Source organism: Eubalaena glacialis, chromosome X (genome assembly GCF_028564815.1).
Source record: "Eubalaena glacialis isolate mEubGla1 chromosome X, mEubGla1.1.hap2.+ XY, whole genome shotgun sequence".
In the NCBI taxonomy this organism is placed as follows: Eukaryota; Metazoa; Chordata; class Mammalia; order Artiodactyla; family Balaenidae; genus Eubalaena; species Eubalaena glacialis.
This window is the reverse complement of record NC_083736.1, coordinates 43,578,848-43,604,057: the sequence shown is the minus strand read 5'-3', so window position 1 is coordinate 43,604,057 and position 25,210 is coordinate 43,578,848. Positions and strand designations below refer to the sequence as shown.

General features: G+C 42.1%; 1 protein-coding gene and 1 non-coding gene across 3 annotated transcripts in view; both read left to right on the top strand.

Moving 5' to 3' along the window:
* SYN1 (synapsin I) overlaps positions 1-25,210 on the top strand; it is a 45,193-nt gene that overhangs the window by 5,586 nt on the left and 14,397 nt on the right. For both annotated transcript variants that reach the window (XM_061179237.1, XM_061179238.1), the window contains exons 2-5: positions 5,769-5,826; positions 5,930-6,021; positions 7,671-7,827; positions 8,000-8,089. In XM_061179237.1, the coding sequence (XP_061035220.1) occupies positions 5,769-5,826; positions 5,930-6,021; positions 7,671-7,827; positions 8,000-8,089 (397 nt within the window). The remainder of the gene's footprint in view (positions 1-5,768; positions 5,827-5,929; positions 6,022-7,670; positions 7,828-7,999; positions 8,090-25,210) is intronic.
* On the top strand, positions 8,376-8,482 carry LOC133082847 (U6 spliceosomal RNA). Its single transcript, XR_009699063.1, has one exon. It is a non-coding gene; the product is annotated as a U6 spliceosomal RNA (small nuclear RNA).

Genomic DNA, 25,210 nt, shown 5'->3' with positions numbered 1-25,210 from the left:
CCAGCAGCTTCTGGGTGGCGCGGTATATAATGTCATCAGTTGATTCCATGGTCGTGGGCTTACTTTTGCACCTCCTTTGCTGTAAAGTGTGTCCTTCAGTTTGATGCAATGTTATGTGGGATCCCATACTGGTGGATCAAATATTATGTAAGCCCTTGGACGGGGATGCTGGCTAAGGTCCTGTAGTCAGGAAAGGCAAACCCATATATAGAATATTCCAGTCAAAATCAGTCATTACTCTTTCCAGAGTGGAAGGAGCCCAGTGTAGTCAGTTCGCCATGGAGTGGCCGGTTGGTCTTCTTGAGGGATGGTGCTGTGTCAGGGACTCAATATTGGTCTCTGGTGCTGGCAGGTTGGACATTCAGCAATAATGCCGTAGGCCTCACATGCTGCCTCTATCTCTGCTACCCTTGCCACTTCATACGTGTGCCCATCTGCCGGCACTGGCTGATTCTAGAAGCTGGCTGACATCATTTGGCTGAGTCATTCTGTCTACCTGGTTGCTTAGTGCCACTTCCAGGGTGGATGCTATCTGATGGGTGTTAACACACAGTACAAAGATCTTCACTCCTCACTCCGTTTCATCTCCACTCCCGTATGTCCACCCACACTTCGGTGTCCCAGACCTCCTTTTCCTGATCTTCCAATATTGTTCATTCAAGGCCTCTGTCTAATCAGCCAAGCCATTTACCACTGCCCATCAGTGAATATGTATTCGAATCTTGGGTCACTTCTCTTTCCCCACAAAATAGATGACCAGGTGCACAGCCCAAAGCTCTGCCCATTGGGAGCTTTGCCACTGTTTTTCAAGACCACTCCGAGTGGGGCTATAGCATCGTCATTGTCCATTTTTGGCTTCCACCCACGTACCAAGCCAACCCATTTGTGAACCAAGCTTAGGCTTTTTCTTCCTTCATCTGCTGGTTGTAAGGTGTTCCCTTAGTGAGCTGAGGGAGGCACTAACACACAGTGTGGATGACACGGGCATCCAGGTTACTTGCTCAAGCAGCTTGCATGGTCCTGCCTGGGGTCGATCCTGGCTCCTGGGCCCACCTGACTTCATTACTTGGTCGGCCTGGCAGGACCCAGCTCATAATAGGCACCAGGATACGTGGTCCCTTGGTACCCCACGGTCAAGCATTCTGTCTCTCTCAGGGCCCAGTACTGCACCAGGATTTGTTTCTCAAAAGCTGTGTAATTCTCTGCTGCAGATGGCATGGCCTTGCTCCAGAACCACAGAGGCCTCCCACTCAGGCATCCCGTAAGCTCCACACTGCATTTTCCCCACTATCCAGTATCGTAGGATCTGCCAGATCATATGCCCTGAGTGGCAGGACTGCTCACACCACGGCCTGGACCTGCTCAGGGCTGGCAGCCTTACGTGTCACCTGAAATATGGATCGGAACAGTATTTCCAGGTGTGGAATACGCTGCCTCCAGAACCTAAAGAGACCTCTCACCTGAACCTGAAGAGGCCTTCCTCATGGTGGAAGGTGCAAGATGCAATGCTTTGCGCGATTATTTGGAGGGGCTGTCCTGGGATACCTTGGCCCACTGAATCCCTAAAAATCGCACTAATGGGCAGGACCCTGAGTCTTTTCAGGGTTTATCTCCCACCCTCTGGAGTGCATGTGTCTTATCAAGGCAATGTGCTAACCATCTCTTGCTCATCTTGGCCAGTCAATATGGTGTAATCGATATAGTAGTCCAGTGTGATATTCTCTGGGATGTACAGATGGTCCATGTCCTCTTGGACTATATGATGACATAGGGTGAGAAAGATAACATAGCCCTATGGCAAGACCATCAATGTATATTGTGGTCAGTCTCATGTGAGTGTGAAATGTCTCTGATCCTCTTTTCTGATCAGAATAGAAAGGAAGTCATTCACTAAATCAGTGCCCACCTGCCGTACCTGAGATCCTTTAATTTGCTCCAGCAATGACAGCATGACCAGTACAGCAGCTTCAATCAAGGCTACTACTTGGTTGAGCTCGCAGTAGTCTACATTCTTTAGGATCCATCCAGCCTCCTCAGGGCCCAAACTGGTTTATTCAGTGGAGATATGATGGGACTGACACCCCTGCGTCCTTTAGCTCTTTCAGAGGAGCACTAATTTCCACCATCACCCCTAGGATAGATACAATATTGTCTTTGATTTACAGTTTTGATCAGGGGAGGGGGGTATAATTTCCGAGGCATCCATTTGAACTTCCCCACTACCATAGCTCTGCCCCGGCAGGCCAAGGAACTCATGTAGGGGTTCTGAAAACTACAGATATGTCCATTCCAACTATGTATTTGTGAGCTGGGGAAGTGACCACTAGGTGGACCTGTGGATCCAATGTACCCACTGTGAGCAGGACCTGGGCCAGGACTTCATTTATGACCTTATGTCCACTGTGCTTCTCAACATGGCTGGTGCCACTCTCACCAACATATTCCTCATTTTGTAAGTCGGGTATATCCTCTGGGCCCTCCCATAGAATATAGTCAGCTGGTTGGTTTTCCAGACTTAAGTAGTGTATCTACTCTAACACATCTGCTTCTCTGAGCCCTTTGATCCTTTCCTCCACAATCTGCCATGGAAGTCTGGTATTTCTACTTCACTTGGTGTGGGCCACTGTTTTTTCCAAGCTTCCACAAGTCATCCAAAATTGTATCAGCAACATTTCCTAGAGTCCTTGCCGTGGTTTTAAGTTCTGTGTTCTGGGAGAGTGCTCCAAGTTCATGCTTCACTCCCTTGGTCCACTGTCCTCAGCATCCGGTCTCAGGCATGCTTTCCCAGCTCCTGCTGATACATGTTAGCCAGATTCTTCAGCTTCTGTGTATCATTCCTTTCCTTCCTTTGCAAGCTTAGAACCTCTCCAGTGAGGTTGTGCTAGGATTTGACCCTGGTTATTGATCTGGTTGCCGAGAGGGGAAGGGAAGTTGATTCTGAAAGGGGTGAGAATTGTTTTATAAGACACATGCTTCGTTCGAGGCCTCTGCATTATTTTCAAGCAGAGGGAAGGTCTGTATTCTAACAAGGAATGGGCTACTCCAGCAGACCCAGTGGGTTCAGGTGAATCTGTAAGTTCAAGGTGTTACATGCATCTTCCCAGATATCCCCATCACAATCTCAGGGCTCCACTCCTGTCCTTTTAGGGCCCTGAGCATGGCATAGGAGATGTACTGGGCCTGAGAATTCAACCTTCTCTGAAGTTCTACTACACTTACAGTTAGGTCCTAAGTCTGATCTTCTCCTCTGTCTGCCCTCTGGTTGCAGAAGATTGGGGTTTCCTTAAATACAGCCAAGGAGGGTTCTGCCTTTTACATTTTGCTTTGAATTGGTGATTATTCACCCTGAGCATGTCATATCTTTCTTCAGCGAATCAATGGTGTTTAGCGAATAGTCACCCAAGTCTGGTTACCATTTCCCTCACACCTCTCTAGTACCAGGAATATTTCACCAGCTAGTGCATTCCCTTCCACTAGTATCTCATTACAGTCCACCATCAGTTAAAGTTACTGCTGCTTCAAAACCCCATGGGCCTGCACTACAATTCTCCCACTCAGGAGAATCAACTCCACACTGCATCTTTTCTCACTACAGACATCTCCAGTATCATAGGGTTTGCCAGATCATACGGTTCAAGTGGCATCCTGCTTGCACCACAGCCCAGACATATCACAGGGCGCTTTGTGTTGCTACAGCACGTCAGGGACTATTGTGGTCCACCCCCACAAATGATGCTTCCTTATTGCCTGCTGGCTGCTGGGTGGCCCAGCTCCAGAAAGGCAGTAGAGTCTTCTTTGTAGTTTGACTTCTCTGGCCCACTGTTTTAGGTTGGGGTCTCTGAAAACAGATTTTGAGGCAGAGAATTGCATGCACAGGCTTACTGGGGAGTGCCTTTGGAATCAGCACCTGTAAGGAGGGCAAGGTTGAGCAGAGGGAGAAGTGGGTCCACAATGCGGTTGCATCCAAGGCCTCAGCTGATCCTAAGGGGGAGCTCTAGAGCTAGGATGGTCCTTCAGAGTCAGCCTATATTGAGGCAAAGAGGCTGGCCTTTGTACTCACTCATAGACCAGATATCAGCCATGGGCTGCCAGAAGTAAGTATAACCTTGGCCAAGGAAGTTCCCTGTGACAGAAGACAGTTCCCAAGGGGACACAGCTGTGATCTTTCAACAGCTGATATTCAGGGTGCATTGGCCCTGAAGAGGAGATCTGAGCAGAACACCACAGTATCCACTACATTTATGGTCAAAAAAGTTTTTAAAAAAAAGTGATATAGTCTATACTCATCATTTTCATTTATTTATTTTTCCATTCATCTAATTTTTTTATTTTTATTTTTAAAATTTTTTATTGGAGTATAGTTGATTTACAATGTTGTGTTAGTTTCAGGTGTACAGCAAAGTGAATCAGTTATACATATATCCACTCTTTTTTAGATTCTTTTCCCATATAGGTCATTACAGAGTACTGAGTAGAGTTCCTTGTGCTATACAGTAGGTCCTTACTAGTTATCTATTTTATATATAGTAGCGTGTATATGTCAATCCCAAATTCCCAATTTATCCCTCCCCCCCTTTCCCCCTGGTAACCATAAGTTTGTTTTCTACATCTGTGATTCTATTTCTGTTTTGTACATAAGTTCATTTGTACCATTTTTTTAGATTCCACATATAAGTGATATCATGTGATCATCATCATTTTCTAAATGAAAAATGCACAGGTCTAAGAGATTCTCTTCCAGCATCTGTGAGGGGACAGTGTCAGTGATGGAGTAGGGGGTAGGAGGGAAGAGGGAGACAGAGGAGAAAATAGCTGTGCTTGGGGTCTTAGGGGTATGTCAGTGAAATCACTAGGGCCGGTTGTGCTGTGTATATCAGAGACCCTGATTGTGTGCATGTAGGCAATCCCAAGAGTGGCTCCTCCCCTCAGCCTTCTTCTACGGGAAACCTGATTGGGGATGAGCTTCTGTCTGTGGAGAAGCCTGTCAGGAAGGAATCCTGGGCCTGGGGGAGAAGCCCATCTGGGAATGGGCCCAGGGACAGTGACTTAGCAGTTCGTGATGTGTCTACTGCTGTTCCTACGCCTCTCCCCTCCTGTGGCTTCCCCTTATCCTCAGCTGCATTCCTCCCCACCCTCATCATGGCTGACTCTGGCTTCTACAGAACCCCCCACCGGCCTGCACCCCTCAATCTGCTCCTCCTTTTCTAATGCAGCTGCCCACTCATGGCTGCTGTGTCCCTCTCAGTGCACAACCACACATGGTGAATGTGTTCTTCCTTGGGAAAGGGCTAGAGAGCAGAGAGATGCTTCAGGCCACACAAGCAGACACAGGCGCTGACACATACCTGGGCACACTCCGTATATATATATCCCCTAAGGTTCTTTGCCATTTACAAACCTCCATGCAATTTCAAAGTATGTTACACTTTACAAAGCACTCCTTGTTTTGCAAAAGCTTTGTTTTGCAAAGCTTTTCAGATAGCAGTGTGACAAGCAGACCATACTTTGGGAAATGCCTGCTCTCTGTGTTTTAAGAACTTGTTTTATAGTTTGCAATGTCCTTTGACACTTACATACCTCCACAAGGATTACAACAGACTTCATTGTTCACAAAGAACTGTCAGGTTTTTCAAAGTATTTCAACAATTATAAATCACATTATAGTTTCTCTAGTGGCACTGGAGGGGCAAAGGGGTCAAAGGACCAGCCTGGGTTTTGTCTTCCTGAGATTGGAGCATTGACGAATGTGCTCTGCTTTTCCTCTTCAGGGCGAAATACTTCAAAGGGAAAAAGATCCATGGAGAAATTGACATTAAAGTAGAACAGGTTAGTTCGGGCAGGTGGACATGGGGGTCAGCTGTCCAGACTGCAAACTGAGTGGTCTTTTTTGTGTGATGTGAGTGAATCCCTGATTTTTTTTCCTTCCCAGGCTGAATTCTCTGATCTCAACCTCGTGGCTCATGCCAATGGTGGATTCTCTGTGGACATGGAAGTTCTTCGGAATGGGGTGAAGGTTGTGCGGTGAGTGTAAAAAGGTTACCTTGGTGTTATAGGGGAAGCATAAGGGCTCCCTTAGAGCTGAGGGAGAGTCCCCACCTCCCCTCTCATCCTTCTGTGAGCAAGAACTTAGGCACATTGCAATAGCCAACCTAAGTATCCATCAACAGATGAATGGATAAAGAAGTGATACACACACACACATACACACACACACACATGGGATGTTATTCAGCCATGAGAAAGAAGGACATCCTGCCATTTGTGACAACATGGTTGGATCTTGAGGACATTATGCTAAGTGAGATAAATCAGACAGAGAAAGAGAAATACTGTATGCTATCACTTATATGTGGAATCTGAAAGAGCCAAACTAATAGAGACAGAGAGTAGAAAGGTGATTGCCAGAGGCTAGGGGGTGGGGTGGAAGAATAGGAGAGATGTTGTTTAAGAGTACAAACTTGCAACTGGTAGATAAATAAATCCTAGAGATCTAATCCACAGTACGGTGGATACAGACAACAATATTGTATCATAATCAGCAAACCTGCTAAAAGACCAGATCTTAATTATTCCCACCATGAAAAAAGAAATAATTGTGTGACATGGTAGAGGTACTAACTAGTGCTACAATGGCAATCATATTATAAATATGTAAATGTATCAAATCAACATGTTATACACCTTAAACTTATACAATAATTGACATATAGCATGCCAATTATATTCCAATTTTTAGAAAAAGAACTTAGGCACAGAATGTAAGGAGATAGCTTCTCTTCTGGAGAAGAGCCAAGGATCCCAGAAGACCACAAGCCAAACTTCTCAGTTATTGGGTTGGCCAAAAAATTCATTCGTGTTCTTCCATAACATCTTACAGAAAAATCCAAACGAACTTTTTGGCCAACCAAATATTAATTCAACAAACATTTCTTGAGCATCTACTGCATGCCAGGTGCTGCTCTCAGCATTTTACATTCAACAAATATTTACTGAGTATCTATTGTGTGCCAGGAGCTGTTGTACATGCTGAGGTCCTGGCAGTGAACAAAACAGACCCCAAAAAAGACAAAAAAAATCCCTCTGCTCTCATGAAGCTTACATTCTCCTGTGGGATACACACAATAAACAAAAAAAGAAGAAAATTCAAAGTGCTAAGAAAAAAATATCAGCAAAGGGATGTAGGGATTGGTGAAGGGATTGGGGAAGGGTCTGCTGTTTGGTTGGGGGTAGACCAGTAGTGTGAGAGACATTTGAGGAAAGACCTGAAGGAGGTGGAGGAGTGGTGCATGTAGAAATCTAGGGAGGAGGCGTTTCAGGCAGAGGGAATAGCCCATGTAGAGGCCCTGAGGCTGGAATTTATTCTGGGCAGCATCCTTTGTGGACAGAAGTAGTCTGAGAGATTGTGACTGGGAGCTGTGAGAGCTGAGCGGGCAAGTTGCAAGCTCACCTTGGTGAGGAGAGGAGCAGGCAGGAAAGGCTTAAGAGGGCCACCAGATGAGGAAAGGGTAGGAAGGGCACATGTGGTGGAGGGAACAGCTTGTGTATGTGGCTGAGGTGAGAAACCACTGTGTAGTTCTAGGAGCTGTGGAGATTTCAAAACTTGACCTTTATTCTAAAGGTGGTGGGGAGCTTCTGGGAGGACCATCTACACTCTACCCTTGCCACCCCAGGTCTCTGAAACCAGACTTCGTGCTGATCCGCCAGCATGCCTTCAGCATGGCACGGAATGGAGACTACCGCAGTTTGGTCATTGGGCTGCAGTATGCCGGAATCCCCAGCGTTAACTCTTTGCATTCTGTCTACAACTTCTGTGACAAGCCCTGGGTGGTAAGTGACAGGAAGGGTGCTACTGGCAGAGGGAACAGCTCATACATGCATGCGGGAGCTTGAAACCACTGTGATCTGGGGGAACGGAGGAAGTTTGGAAGCTTGGAGTCCCAGCTTGGAGACTCCCTCCAGGTAAAGGGACTTGCTGACCCGTCTCTCCTGACTCTCGTAGTTCGCTCAGATGGTTCGACTGCACAAGAAACTGGGGACAGAGGAATTCCCTCTAATCGATCAGACCTTCTACCCCAATCACAAAGAGATGGTGAGTCTGGGGAAAGGGAGTGAGCTGGAGGGAAAGGCATCATGCCTATTGCAATAGTACTGCCAATGGATGTATTACCAGTGGTATGCTATCAGAGAGTGCAGCCGGCACATGCACATGGAGGGCGACGTTGCTTCGTGATAGGGTTTATTACTACCAGGAATTTACTTATGTAGTTACAAGTGTGATTAAATCATTGATCCTGTTATAGTATCTGTTCTCGCCAGTATTAAAAAACTGATTTCTAATGTAAATTAACAGAATTAATGTAATGATTCAGATTATGGTGCTCGCTTCGGCAGCACATATACTAAAATTGGAACGATTCAGAGAAGATTAGCATGGCCCCTGCGCAAGGATGACACGCAAATTCATGAAGTGTTGCATAATTCTAAGATCCCACATGCCTCACGGCCAAAATACCAAAACATAAAACAGAAGCAATATTGTAACAAATTCAATAAAGACTTAAAAAAAAAATGATGCACATCAGATTATGTTACATATACAAATCAAGTCATTGTTACTAACATTACCAAATATTCCTCCTGATAAAAATGTTAATAGTGTTTCAAATTAGGATTGCCAATAAAAATTATCAGTAGCAGTGTTAAAAATTAGATTGTATACAAATAGAAAATTGGATTGTCAGCTACTTTTACCACAAATATAATCACTAATATTATAAATTATACCCAGTATTACAAATTCCTGTTATTGATAAAAAATTGTGAGTACCAATGTTATGAATTAAATTATAGTTCCTAATAGAAGTTGATAATTATTACTAGTACCATTGAAGATTATAACTATTATTACAAATTATTATCAATATTATAAATTATGCTCTAATATAAATTATAAGTCCCTGTTTTGAATTATATTATACTTAATAATAAAAATTGTATTATTACTAATATCATCAAATATTACAACTAAGATTACAATTTATTACAGTGTTACAAATTAAGATCATCAATATAAGTGATTAGTATCTATGTTGTGAATTAAGTTATAATTACTAAAAGAAATTAAACTATTAGTACAAACATTGTAAAGTACTGTTACAAATTACTGCCAATGTTACAAATTAAGATTACTAATATAAATTATGAGTACCTATGTTTTGAGCTATCCTACAGTTACTAACAGAAATCATTATTAATATGGTTAACATCCAATTGATATCATAAATAATTACTAACATTAAAGTTATGTTTACTAGTGTAAGTTATGAGTACCACAGTTATGAATCAGGTTTTAGTTACAAATAGAAATTGGAAAAAAAAAAAGAAATTGAATCACCATTACCAATGCCATCAAGTTTTATAACTAATTTGAGAAGTTTTTTACAATGTTACAAATTATGTTTACTTATATAAATAATCATCACCAGTTTTATGAATTAAATTACAATTAAATATCAATATTGACCCAGCTTTACCAACTTAAATAAACATTGGTACTAATATTAAAAATTCTTACAAGTATTACAAATTATGGTCACTGATATAAGTCAACAGTGCTATGAATTAAGTTTACTAACAGATGAAGATCAAATCATTAGTTCTTAGGAAACCAAGTTTGTTTATCATTATTATTATTTTACATTCACTGAGAGATAGTATAGCTGACTATGGTTAAGAACATGGACCCTGTAGTCAGAATTTCTGTGTTGTAATCCTAACTCCACAACTTATTAGCTTCCGAACATAAGAAATGTTAGTTAAATGCTCTGTGCCTCAGTTTTCCCATCTGTAAAATATGGGTAATAATAGTTCCTGCCTTATAGAGTTAATGTGAGAATTAAATTATTTAATGAACATAAAGTGGTTACAACAGTGCATCTGACATTTATTAACTGCTACCTAAGTGTTGACGAAGTTCCCTTCTATTCTTGATTTGTTGAAGTGTTTTTATCATGGAAGGATGCTGGACTCTGTCAAATGCTTTTTCTATGTTTTTTGATATGATATGGCTTTTTGTCCTTTATTCTATGAATATGGTGTGTTACCATATTGATTTTCATGCAAATTGAGCCACACTTGCATTCTTGGGCCAGAGCCCACTTGGTCTGACATATAATCCTTTTTATATGCTATGGGATTCAGTTAGTATTTTGTTGAAAATTATGGTATCAATAATCATAAGGGATATTGATCTGTAGTTTTCTAATGATGTCTTTGTCTGGTTTTGGTATCAGGGTAATAGTAGCCTCATAGAATGAAATGGACAGTGTTCCCTCCTCTTCTATTTGTAGGAAGAGTTAATGAAAGATTAGTGTTTATTTTATTTTTAATTTTTAAATTTTTAAATTTTTGTATTTTTTTGCTGTGCCATGCGGCATGTGGGATCTTAATTCCCCGACCAGGGATCAAACCCGTGCCCCCTGCAGTGGAAGCGTGGGGTCTTAACCACTGGACCTCCAGGAAAGTCCCTAGTGTTAATTTTATTTTAAATGTTCAGCATACTTCACTGGTGAAGACATCTGGTCCTGGGTATTTCTTTGTAGGAAGTTTTTTTTTTTTTAAATACTAATTCAATCTCTTCACTTATTGTAGGTCTATTAAGATTTTCCATTTCTTCTTGAATTAGTTTTGGGAGTTTGTGTCTTCCTAGAAATTTGTCCATTTCAACTAGGTTTTCTAATTTGTTGGCATAGAATTGTTCATAGTGTTCTCTTATAATCCTTTTTATTTCTTTAAGGTCAGTAGTTACGTCTCTTTCATTCCTGATTTTAGTAATTAGTTTTCTCTTTTTTTAAATCTTAGTTTAAATAAATAAATAAATAAATAAAATAAAACCTTAGTCTAAAAGTTTGCTTATTTTGTTGATCTTCTCAAAGAACCAACTTTTGGTTTCATTGATTTTCTCTATTGTTTTTCTATTCTCAACTTCATTTATTTCCACTCTAATCTTTATTACTTCTTTCTTTCTGCTTGCTCTGGTGTTTGTTTTTGTTTTTTGTGTAGTTTCTTAAGAAGATTAGGTTATTGATTTGATATCTTTCTTCTTTTTAAATGTAGAAGTTTACGGCTAAAATTTCCCTATAAGCAATTTTTGTATGTTGTCTTCATTTTCATTCATCTCAAAGTATCTTCTAATTTTCATGGTGAGTTCTTCTTTGACCCATTGGTTATTTTGGAGTGTGTTGTTTACTTTCCACATATTTGTGAATTTCCCAAATTTCCTTCTGTTATTGGCTTCTAATTTCATTCAGTTGTGGTCAGAGAACATACTTTGTATGTTTCAGCTCTTTTACATTATTGAGATTTGTTTTGTGGCTTAACATATAGTCTGTCCTAGAGAACGTTCTGTGTACACTTGAGAAGAACATGTATGCTGCTGTTGTAGGATGGAATGTTCTATAGATGTCTGTTAGGTCTAGTTGGTTTACAGTGTTGTTTGGGTCTTCTCTTTCCTTGTTTATCCTCTGTCTAGTTGTTTTATCCATTATTTAAAGTGAAGTATTGAAATCTCTAACAATTATTGTTCTTTTGCTTTTTTTATTTTTTGGCTGCATTGGGTCTTTGTTGCTGTGCATGGGCTTTCTCTACTTGCAGCGAGCGGGGGCTACTCTTCATTGTGGTGCGTGGGCTTCTCATTGCAGTGGCTTCTCTTGTTGCAGAACACAGGCTCTAGGCACACGGGCTTCAGTAGTTGCAGTGCATGGGCTCAGTAGTTGTGGCTCACGGGCTCTAGAGCACAGGCTCAGTAGTTGTGGCGCACGAGCTTAGTTGCTCCGCGGCACGTGGGATCTTCCTGGACCAGGGATTGAACCTGAGTCCCCTGTATTGGCAGGCAGATTCTTAACCACTGTGCCACCAGGGAAGTCCCAACAATTATTATTGAATTGTCTATTTCTTCCCTTCAGTTCTGCCTGTTTTTTTGTTTCATGTATTTGGGGCTCCGTTGTTAGGTGCATATATGTTGATAATTGTTATATCTTCTTGATGGAATGACCCTTTTATCAGTATAAAATGTCCTTTTTTATCTCTAGTAACAATTTTTGTTTTAAAGTCTATTTTATCTGATGTTAGTATAGCCATTCCAGCTCTCTTTTGGTTACTATTTGCATGGTAAATCTTTTTCCATTCATTTACTTTCAAGTTATTTGTATCTTTGAATCTAAAGGGTGTCTCCTATAGACAGCATATAATTACGTCATGTTTTTCATCTATTTTGCCTATCTCTGCCTTTTAATTGGTGTGTTTAATTAATTTACATTTAATGTAATTACTGATAAGGTAGAATTTATGCTTGTAACTTTGCTATTTGTTTTCTATATTTCTTATGCCTTTTGTGTTCCTGTATTCCTCCATTAATGCATACTTTTGTGTTAAATAGATATTTTCCTGTGTGCCATTTTAATTCTCTTGCTGTTTCTTTTTCCATGTTTTTTAAAAAATTATTTTCTTTGTAGTTTCCCTGGGGATTACAATTAACATTTTAGTTTATACCACTCTCATTTTAATTAAAACCAATTTAATTTCAATAGTATTAAAAAAAACTTTGCCTTTTTATAGCTTTATTCCCTCACTCTGCCTTTGTGCTATTATTGTCATACAAATTACATCTTTACACATCATATGCCCATGAATATAGATTTATAATTATTGCTTGATGCAGTTATCTTTTAAATCAGATAGGAGGAAAAAAGCATTACAAATAAAAAATGCATTCACACTGTCTTTTATATTTATCTATGTAGTTACCTTTACAGGTGCTCTTTATTTCTTCATGTGAATGTGAGTTACTGTTTAGTGTCATTTCATTTCAGCCTGAAGGACTCTCTTAGTATTTCTTGTAGGAGAAGTGTGCTAGTGACAAATTATCTAAGTTTTTGCTTATCTGTGAATGTCTTAACTTTTCCTTCATTTTTGAAATATAGTTTTGAAGGATATAGAATTCTTAGTTGACAGTCTTTTTCTTTCAGTGCTTTGAATATGTTGTCCCACTGCCTTCTGGCCTCCAAGGTTTCTGATGAGAAATCAGCTGTCAGTCCTACTGAGGATCCTTTGTATGTGAAAAGTCACTTCTCTCTTACTACTTTCAAGAGTCTCTCTTTGTCTTTCACTTTTATAGGTTTGTTTATGATGCGCCTAGATGTAGATCTCTATGAGTTTATCCTATTTGAAGTTCAGTGAGCTTCTTGGATGTACAGATTAATCTTTTTCATCAGATTTGGGAGGTTTTCAGCCATTATTCCTTCAAATATTCTTTATTTCACTTTTCTCTTTTCTCTCTCCTTTTAGGACTCCCAGTATGTGTGTGTTGACATGCTAGTGGTGTTTCACAGGCCTCTGAGGCTCCAGTAATTTTGTTTATTGTTTTCTTTCTGCTCCTCAGATTGGATAATCTCAATCGACCTATCTTCAAATTTGCTGATTCTTTCCTCTGCCAGCTCAAATCTACTGTTGAGCCCCTGTAATGAATTTTTCATTTCAGTTATTATGTTTTTCAATTCCAGAATTTCTATTATTTTATAATTTTTATCTCTACTGATAGTTTCTATTTGTTAGAACACCATTCTTATACTTTCATTTGGTTCTTTAGACATGGTTTCCTTTAGTTCTTTGAAAATATTCCAAGTAGTTGATTTATAGTCTATTAATTCCAACATCTGGACTTCCTCAGGGACAGTGTCTATTGACTGCTTTATTTTTCTGTGTTTGGGTCATACTTTATTGTTTCTTCACATGTCTTATAAATTTTAGTTGAAAACTGAATATCTTAAATAATATAATGTGGCAACTCTGGAAATCAGATTCCCCCTCCTCCCCAGGGTTTGCTTTTGTTGTTCTTTGGGGGGTTTTTTAGGGACTTTCCTGAACTAATTCTGTAAAGTCTATATTCTTTGTCATATATGGTCATGGAAGTCTCTGCTTTATTAGCTTAGTGGTCAACTAATGATTGGACAGATATTTCTTTAAACACTTGGATCTAGTAAGTCTCCCAGCCTTTGCTGATGGGCTCTGAGGGCATGTTGGAGCATGCCTTCAATGTTTAGGCAGGCTGTTTACAACTTTGCCTTAGCCTTCACTTCCTGCCTGTGCAGAGCCTCAAGGTCAGCCAGAGATCCTAGGCATGCACACAGCATTATGCGTATTTATGGCTTTCTAGATTCCTAGGAATATGTCAGAACTTTTCAAAGCCTCCTATGAACGTCTTATTACTCAGATTTTTCTGTTAAGTTTTGGTCAGCTTGTTGATTGTCTTAACTCTAATCGTTGCCTCAAACAGCTGCTGTGTTAAACAATTGCTGCTGATTATTTTTGAAAAGCACCCCCAAGAAAAACTGTTCACACCAGGTGAATTCTGAGTCAGGTCAAATGGACAAGTCTGGTGAATGGAGTTTTCTGGGGAAGTGCCATACAGGTCAAATAAAGATAGTTTCTGGGAATGGGGCTTTAGAGGAACTCCTACCCTGTTCTGCTTCCTCCATTGGCTGCTAGCCTGCCTGCTGTGTTTTCATCAGAATTGCAAGGGTATTGATTTTAAAATCTGTTGTGGAAGTGGGAAGAAGAGAATGGGAACAGGAAAAGTTCAAATGCCACAAAACTTACTGTTCTTAGTGAGATTCAGCCTTTTTCTTCAATAAATGCTTCCTGAATTATTGTAAACCTCTGGTCAGTTTCCAGAGTTCTGATAAAGTTGATTGTGACAATTTTTACTAATATTCTCATTGCTTTTATGGAGGAGAGGATTTTTATAGACCCTTACTCTGGCATTTCTGCCAACATCACCTCCAGGCATATCTTGTTCTTTCACAACCCTAGGATAATGGTATTTCAAAGCCAGGATCTGGGAGCTAGATGTACTCATTGCTACTGGAATGTCCTTGCTTCTAGATCCTCTCGTTGCTCAGAGCTTAGGAAATTTCATTATATATATATATGAAATATATACATATGAAATTTTATATATACATATATATGAAATTATATGAAATGTGTTCATACTGATACTTTTTTGGTTTTTTTTGGCTACACCATACGGCTTGTGAGATCTTAGTTCCCCAACCAGGGATCAAACCTGGGGCCCAGCAGTGAAAGTGCCAAGTCCTAACCACTGAACTGCCAGGGAATTCCCCTGATACTTTTTTTTTTTTAGAATTAAATTGTTTTATTTCTTTATAATAAACTTATGAACAGTAGTGTGAGCAGTGACTGCCTTCTTTTCATGGCATACCTGATGACAGGGAGCCAACATTATTTCTATGCTTTGTAAATTGTCATCCTCCTTGCCAAGTTTGGATCAGCCTTCCACATTGGATCCTTTGTGTTTCCAATGTCATGAAATTCCCCCAGAGTTTTGTTACTCTGAAATTTCCTGGCTGTGTCACTTCATCTGGGGCTTCTTCAGAGTTTACTTCACACACTTTCCTCCTTCCTGCATCTCTGGGAGAAGGGGGGATGTGAGCCTGAGAGGAACAGAAGCCATGGAGAGAGGGGCACCCTTGACTGGTTCAAGATCACACGCAGGAAAATGGAGGGAGAAGGGTCTGGATTTACATGCCTTTTATCCACAGGAGGTGCCTCACCACATTGTCTCACTGTGCAGGTTGGCTCCACTGAAGGAGAAAGGGCGCAGATCAGCAAGTCACTGGAACAGCAGGAGGGAAACATTCCTACCAGTATTAGTGTGGTGTATCTGATGAAAACTGTTTTTTTCATTCTGGGCAGAAACTCACAGGATCCTGGTGATCAGCAATCAGTTGGACCAGGGAATTGGGAGGAGTTTCTTCTCTTTGAGCTGGGATCCCCGATACTTTCAATTCTAATCCAACACAACATAGGGTTCCTTCTAGCCTTCCCCCTTTCTATATTTATATTTCTCTTCTCTAACATTGAGAGCCCTAGCTTCCAACATCATCAGTATATTTACTCATTTGCTCAATCCTACAATACACAGAAAGTATTTTTAGAATTTCAACACCCTTACCACTGTGAAAAACAACTGTAGTAAGGTATAGCTTGAGATTTGTTTGCCCTTTTTATGTCTTTAGATGAGGATATACAAAGTACTGTATTCAAATGTTACATGGTTTAGTTCATTTTGTCATTCAACATGGTTATATTATTCATGTTATTTCAAATATAGTTTGTTTCCCTTTATATTAAATTTTAGGTTTTTTCCCATCTATACTGACTTAATTTTATGCATTTAAATGTAGTATGTTAGCATGATTCCAAAAGTTAAAATATAAAAAGGCATACACAGATAAAATTTTAAACCTACAGGAAATGGATAATTTTCTAGGGAAACACAGTTTACCAAAATCGACCCCATTTGAGCTTAACAGACCAATTTCCATAAAAGAAATAAAGTTATTAAGGAACTACCCCCTAAAAAAGCATCAGGCCCAGATGGTTTCACAGGGGAATTCTACCAAACTGTTAGAGACCAGTTAATCCCAATGCCACATAAATTGTTACAAAGAACAGAAAATGAAGAGAAACTTCCACATTATTTTTCTAAAGCAATTATAACATTGATAACACAAAAAGAAAAGCATAAACCATTTTCAATCATAAATATCAATGCAAAAATCCTAAATAAAATATTAGCAAACAAATCCAGAACTAAATTAAGAAAATAAGACAGCATAACTGTGTAAGTAAGTTTCCTTCTTGGAATGCGAGGATGGTTTGTTATAGGTAATGTATTAATATAATACAACATATTAACAGATCTGAGGAGAAAGTAATATGATCATTTCCATAGATATTTTAAAAGCCTTTAACAAAGTTCAGCACCCATTATGATAAAATCATTCAAAAACAGAAATCAACTCATGCCTTCTTAACATAATCAAATTTGTATACCTCAATCCGAAAGTTATTATCAACTTAATAGGACAACATTGAAAGCATTTCCACTAAGGTCAGGAACAAAGCAAGGTGCCCACTGTCTCCATTCCTTTTCAACATTGTACAATACTTAGAGGTATTAGACCAATGCAGTTAGACTAGGCAAAGCAATTATAGATGCAAGAATGGGTAAAGAGGATGTAAAAATATCTCTATTAATAGATGATATGATAGTATATCTGGAAATCCCCCAGAGAACCAATAACAAATTCAAACAATAAAATAACTTAATAACATAGCAGAATATAAAATCAACATACAGAGATCAGTAGTTTTCATATACACAAATAACCAGATAGACGAGAAAACCCCATTTAAGGTAACAAAAAAAAAGATAAAATATTTCAGGATAAGTTTAGCAAGGGGTGTGCAAACTTATATGAGGAAAAGTTTAAAACACTCCTGAAAGACTCAAAGGTAGACTTACACAACTGGAAAGGCATTCCTTATTTGTGGATAAGATTAATTAACATCATAAAGATGTCAGTTCCCCTTCTTAGGTCTCTATTTTTAATTTATATATATAATGTGATCCCCCAAAATATACCTATAAGCTGTTATCTGGAGCTGGACAAGTTGATAGTAGAGTTCATATGGAAAAGCAAACATGCAAGAATAGCCAGAAAAACCCTGAAAAAGAAGAGCTATGAGAGGGGACTAGCCCTACCAGCCTACAAGGAGTTTAATGCATTTGCCAGCAAACATTTTATGAAGCTTTTCTAATTTAAACAATATGATGCTGACACATGAATAGATAGACTAACAGACTAAAAGAAGAAAAATTAAAAACCCAGATTTAGATCCATGTACATATGGAAATTTAGTAGATGATAAAAGTGGCAAGCTTTGTTTTTGACATTTAAGTTCTTCATCCATCTGAAGTTGATTTACTTTTTCTGTTTCTTTTTAGCATTCTTACAAACATCTTTATTACATGTTTTCTTTAACGCTTCTCTACATGCATTACAGAGTGGTCATCACATCCATTCACTTACATTACGCTGTTCTCAATGTAGCAATCAAGTAGCACTCTTCCAAACATCTTTATTACATGTGTTCCTTGAAATTGATTTTCATATACAGTGTGAGATAGGTAGGGATCCAGTTCCATCTTTTTCCTTATAGGCAACGCTTTTTTCCCCACTGATCTGTTATGCCACCTCCGTCATATCCTAAAATCCTATATACGTGTGGGGCAAGTTCAGGACTCTCTGTTCTACTCCGTCGGTCACTTTCTCTATACCTGTTCCAGTGAAGTACTGTCTTAATAACTATATTTTCTCATTAATTCCTGATATCTAGTAGGGCAGATGCACCTCCTGGCTGTCTGTAGCTGTGCAGAGGCTATTTTTGTCAAGGGACAGAAAGAACAGGACTTCAGAGGCCAGGAAGAAGACAAAGTTAATGGTGGGTAATGGTGGCGAGTGGTGGCAGAAGCATTAGACTTCCCACAGGCCAGCTTGCCTCCCCTATTTCCTCTTTTGTCCCCAACCCCACTGTGCAGCATGGAGGGGCAAAAGCTAGGCGTGGATTTGTGGGAGCAGTCTTGCGCCACCCCGTACTTTGAAGCTGGAAGACACATATCAGGACTCTGGCCCCCCTACCCCATCTACTCCCATCCAGTTTGGAGACCACCAGGAGTCCTCAGGGATACTCAGCTCAATGTGTCTAAATAGTCACCAGTCAGGGGTGGGGCACAGGGAAGATCTTGTGTAGCACAGTTTGACTTCTTTTCACTCCGACTTCCCTAGCCTGGTGATCTACTTACATCACCTTGGTCATGCAGACCTAGAGGGTGGGGTGCTATGGGCATAAGGACTTCCCTTCCCTTGCTACCTGCACTCCAGGTGATTTGTGGCTCAGCAAATACTTGCAGAGGGTTCATGATGTGACGGGTGGAGTCCAACACCAAGGTCTCTCTGGATCCAGTCCCCTCTCTGGGCCCAGGATTCATGGTCCCTGTGCTATGAGGAAAGAGAGGGTGCTTTGGGGTGAGAATCAACAGGGTCAGGGATGTGGGGATTGTGTGAAAAGAGAGAGAGCAGGAGTGAGGGAGCAATTGAAGTAAAGAGCGAGGGAGATATGTCAAGAGGGTGGGGGTTTCTTTTTCTTCCCTTTCTTTTTTTTAACTTATTATTTTTTTATTGAAGTAGAGTTGACTTACAATATTATATTAGTTTCAGGTGTGCAACATAGTGATTCACAATTTTTATTGATTATACTCCATTTACAGTTATTATAAAATATTGGCTATATTCTCTGTGCTGTACAGTATATTCTTGTAGCTTATGGGGTTTTGTTTTGAGGGGCCAATTTCATTGAGGTATAACAAGTTCGGAAAAGGGGACATATCATAAGAGTACAGCTCATTGAATTTTCACAAAGTGAACACACTCCTGTCTTCTGCACCCAGATCAAGAAACACAACACAAACCAGACAGATCCCTAGCACAGTTAGAAGCTGGTGGTCTTAGGGAGGCTTGAAGGGGTGGCGGGGGGAGGTTGATGGGCTTAGATTTGTTTGTGATGTTGAAGGAGGTGAAGCGTCCCCAGCCCACTGTGGCTGAATAGAAGTCTGGGTCCAAGGCCAGAGGCTGTTGTACAAGAAGATTCAATAGCAGATATCAGGTCACCGGGGAAGACAGCCAAGTTCATGGCTTCATGTTCTTCTTGCCAGTGCTCAGATAAACAGAGGTCCCTCCACGGACACTGTGCAAGGTTGAGACTCAGGTATGTGGCTTTGTGGGGGTGGCAGGGAGGCACCTGGGGGTGGTTGGGCAGGGTACTCCTCCACTCGCTTCTCCTCATAGCTTCTGCTCCTGGAAGAGAAGGGCCACAGACGCTAAGGATAGGCAGGGGAGCCAGGGACCCATGAAAGGGAATAGCAAACAGCGAGGAAACAAAGAGGAGTGGGGAGCAGAGAGGAAAGAAGAGAGCGAGGAGAGGGCGCAGGAGCGGGGGCAGGGATAGAACACGGAGAAGGAGCAGGGGCAGGGGATCAGGAGAGGAAGTAGGGCCCAGCAAACAGGAACAGGGAGCAGAAAGAACAGGGCAGAGCTGGAGCTGTGGCTGCAGGCATACCTGAGGGGCACACTCAAGGCCCCGGGCATCCTTACCTGTAGATATTCAAGATACCTCCTGATATACTCCTCCCCGAGCCCCTTCCAAGGCTACACAACTCAGTGCAGGTTCCCATCCCTCAAAGAGCCTAGAGGGGATGGATGCCATGTCCTGATGGTCAGTAAAGTGTGACCAGATGTCATTTGGCTGGGACAGATTGTGATCCCCAGGTGGTCAGTCCCAAAGATCCAGGACATTATGGGTCAGGGACAGAATTTGCTGTGGTTGGCTGAAATCAGGAGCACAGTATCCTGAGGTTGGGGGTATTTGGTAGAAGAATGCCCCAGGGAGGGGCACTTTGTTCCAGGGCTGGGACAGAGGCGGAAGTCTGAGGATGAGGAGTCCATGCAGGGTGGGGACAGGCTGGCTGACCTGAGATAAGGAATTCCTAGAAGAAAACTTCTCCCCATGGATGTCACCACCACTGTTCTTGGTGGGTGTGTAGATAGATACAACCACATTGCTCTTTATATTTGGGTACTTTCATGACCCAGAGTTTCAGGACCCCTTTCAGGACGTTGATTGTCTGTGAGGGGGGAAAAGAGAGAGGGACACTGGGACTGAAGAGCATTTATGGGGTGAGGGGCTGGGTCTTAGTATTGCATCATTAGCTTTTGGATCTCAAAGACCCATCCTATTCCCTCAGTCAGAGCAAGGTAGGGGCTTGTATTTTGGTGGGGAGGTGGGTACCGGGAAGAGGTGAGCAGGGTGCCCTGGTTACTTGAACTCATAATGCCTCATGGTCTCAGTGAGAAGACCCAGGAATTAAGCCACAAGGACTAAGGGTGGGAGAAATGTGTCAGGGGACCCCTTGGGGTTCAAACATTCAAGATTTTCCCTGTCCCCAAGGCTCTTGGGAAAAAAGGGTTTGCAGAGCAGCTACCATCCAGGTTCAACCACCTCAAGGGGCTTTATCCACCCTCTGGAACCTCACTGTGAGTCCCTGCGTCGGAGGCTTCCCTGAGGTCTACCCAGACTTACCCACGTCTGAGTTACAATAAACAGTGTGAGGGCCAGCCCAAGGGTGGTCAGGGACAGAGCCAGGAGCAAAGCAGGGGCCAGCAGGAAGTCGGAACTCATGGCAAGGACCTGGAGACACAGTGGGGGTGGGGGGAGTTGAAGCATGACTTTTCCCTGGCCCAGCTCACCCCCAATCAGGAGAAGATTCAGGGAACATTTAATTAACACTACTACTTTCCAGGGGCCTGGGGTCAGGGGAGGCCCCCATGGTGTGGTGGGGGGAAAGGACACTGAGACTGGGCCTCTGGTACCAATGGCCCCACCTCCATTCATCAGAGCTGTAGCTCTCCACAAAGGTTCAGCAGGAGGCCCAAGCTCAGTGGTGGATAAATAGTCAACAACAGGGAGGTGCGGCCTGGGCATTCCTGCCCATTTGAACCCTCTGTTTTACTCTTATAAGAGATCATGTCTTCAGCCTTCTATTGGAGTGGGGATTAGTATTTGGGGTGTGTCTGGGGTTCTCACAGCTTCTCATGCAGACTTTCAACTAATCTCTTTTTTAAACTCCACCTTCATGCCTACATCCAGAGAGAGCTTGTGCCCTAATCATTTCCTTTGGTGGGCGCTCTACAGTATAACTGGGGTTGGTCTTCAGATTTCACCACTGCTGGCATAGGAAGTGTCCAAGGCTGGAGAGTGAGACGTAGGTGTCAGTACTGATATAAAGGAAGAGTTGTTCATATAGAAATCTACCTCTTCATCTGTCATTGGGGGGTGTGGAGAGATGTTTCAACATATAGGGTAATATATTGGCAGCTGTTCCAGCAGGGAGATTTTCCAACTAGAGATATCTAAGAATGGGGAAATGTGTCAATGGGGGGAGTCAATCAAGAGGGGCTATATGGATGGATGGGGTTTTATGAATGGAAAGATTTTAAAGTCGGCTTATCAATGAGGTAGATATCAATGGTGGGTACTTCTGAATAGGAAGATTGACAATGAGAGCATTTTGATGGGCATGTCTGAATGGGGAGATATGCCAGTAGAATACATGGGAAGATTTGTCAGTAGAGGTTGTCAATGAGAATTATGTCATAGAAAGGTATTTATGAATAGAGAGATTTGTCAACTGAGTGGTCATAGGAGATATGCCAATGGATTGGGTAATTATGAAGAGAGATATTTGTCACTGGGGTCCATGAGTGGGTGATAGATTACTGCTGGGTATTTGTGAATGGGGATATTTGTCAATGTGGGGGGTCTTCAATGGAGATATGTCAATGGGATATTTATGAATAAAGAGGGTAGCTCAACAGAGGTATTTGTTAGTGGGGTGTTTGTGAAAGAGGTATTTGTACAGTGAAGAGAGGGGACTTTTCAAAGGAAAGATTTACCAAGGGCTTAGAGATTTGTCACCTGTAGTTTTGGCAATAGTAGAGATTTATAAATGTGGTGATTTGTCCACAGTGAGGACTTCATAGTGGGGAACGTTATCCCTAGGGAGAGGGGTTGTCCTCAGAAGTCTTTTTAAATGTTGGTATTTTTAAGTGGGGTGATTTGCACACTGGGAAGCAGTGTAAAAGTATCATAGTAATAAGAAAAAACAAATGAGCATATTAAATATTTGTAACATCTGTGGGGGAGATTATCAGGATCACGAGTTAAACTAAGGTTTCCAGGATGCATTCAATTATTACTACTGATATTATACATTATTTCCAATATTGTAAATTATCATTCCTGACATTAAACGTGATTTTCAATATTGTAAATAATCATTAGTGAGAAGAATGATCACTACTAAAGTTATACATTAAATTACATTTATCTTACTACTACTAACCAATACTTGTAAGTGCTATGTGCCTAACACAGTTCCAGGCACTTTACATGTAAAGTTACATTGTCCCTAGGAGTTAGGCATTTGTTTTATACCAATTTTACAGATGTGGAAACTGAGGCATAAAGAGGTAATGTGATTTCCCCAAGGTCTCAGAGCTAGTACATGGAAGGGGCAGGATTTGACTGCAAATGACCTGGCTCTAGTGTTTAGGCTCTTAACCACTACACTACACTGCCAGTCTAGAAATTAAAATCACTGTCAGTAATCTTACACAGGAAGTTATTGTTATGAGAGTTTCATGTGTTTTGACCCCCCCCAATACCCAATGAACGAATGCACCCATAAATCATCCTCCAACCCTAGCACAGACCTCGGAAGGATTCTGGGTAGGAACTGTGAGACCCATTTTTCAGGGAGAAGTACTGAGGCTCGGGTGAGGGAAGGGCCAGCCCCCAGGCTACCCATGGAGCTGGACCCCATGCTGCACACCTCACAGGACTGCTACCCCCTCGTGCTTTCTCTCAGCCATCAGAGATGCTCTTCCAAGCAGAGATTGACACACAGACACATGGAATGTGGGGGTGAGGGGTAACTCACTTCACTCACTGTAGTGGATTTTCTAGAAGAGTGATGAGGGATGTAGTGACCCCAGGACTACAGATCTCCTGCCAGGAGCTCCTGCCGGGGTCTGGGGGAGGTGGCCTTGTATGTTGTTCTAAATTCTGTGAAGAGGGCTGCTGTTGGGCCTGGCGGTCAGCCCCGTGAAGCGTTGAGTCCTGATCCAGGGCACTACCTGCAGGTGGACAGGTCGGCAGGAGAACCGTCTCCACACCAGGCTCCATCCTTCTTCTGCCACTTTCTCCTTCACCTTCCTCCCAGGGGTTAAAATAGCAGAGCGCTCAGGGAAGAAGCCCTGGCGTCAGGGAACAGTGTAAGAGTACAGGGTATGGTGAACTGTCAGGAGCTGCCAGACTCTTGCAGGCAGTTGAGCCAATAGCAACAAGGCCACCAGCGCCCAGGTCCTTCCCTTACACTTGTACCCATCAGCGGAAGCTGCCATTTGCCCCTTTCGGTGGACAGGGTTCAGATCCTCCCAGGGCATATCAACATGTAGATACTGACATAGAAATTGTTGCTGGACGTATCTGCACAAGCAGCCATTGGGTGCTCAAAATCCACACATCCCTGGGACATACCTTAGACCCTGGCAGAACCTTCCAGGAGTGCAAAAGGACAGGGACCACAGAGGATCCAGGGGGCCACGCTTGGTGACCCAGAATGTCCTGGAGGAGACCTGGGTTCTTATTGGTAGCACCAGTAGGTAGTCTGATGGGAGGGAATTTGGGGGTCTTTTCCTTCAACAAAGATCTATGTAAAGAGGATTCAGGTCAACAGGACACTTGAGTGTTCCACTGAATGTTTGCACCAATCTGAAAGCCCAGTTCCCACTTCAGTCAGGACCTTTGGAGTGTAAGGGGTAGGCACCAGGGACTGGGAAGAGCCCAGAGGGGCCTGGGCCCGGCTGTGTGAGCAGGAAGGCCTGAGGAAGGGAGTGTTTGGAGGGTCTCTCACTCAGATTTCATGGGGGAGGATGAAGCAGAAAGGTGAGGCTCGAGTCTAGAGGCCTCAGTTTTGGTGAAGGGACAGCTGTGTAGGGGAAGGGGGGGTGGTGCTAACGTGCCTGGTTGGTCCTGATTTTGAACCCTACATGTACTTCACTGCTTCAGAGTTGGTCAAAGGAGTGAGGGGAGGAGACATAGGGGAGAGGGAAGAAGGGCAGAGCTTGGGGATTTCCAGATCACACCTTCTCCTCATCTCTCCTTTTCTCCAAACGAACACTTCCAAGGAATCTCCCACAGGCCGTGGATGGGAGACCAGGGCTACCCTTTCTTCCAGAGTCCCTGGCTCGGTTATGTTGATGGGGGGCCTCTGGGCCCCCTGGGAGTCTCCTCTTTCACTCAAGTCAGACTCACAGTACAAAACCTAAGGGTGGGGACAGTAACACCCACAGGTTTGGATGGGGTGAAATATCCTCCCTGGATGACATCAGGACCACACCCGAGGCAAGGAGGAGAGCCGTTTACTGATTGATAGGGCATCTGTCAATGAGCTGGTCAACTGGAGGGATTTGTGAATAGCGGAATTTGCCAGCGAGGTAGTGATTTGGCAGCAGTGGGATAATTTATGAACTAGAAAGCTCAATGCAAATAGGAATTACAAATTAGTCTGGTAAAATGCTTTTAAGCATTGAGTAGAGAGATTATCCAATAAGCCATGGTTGATAAGGCAGGTTAAATTACCATTACTGATGTTGCAGGCGCCAGC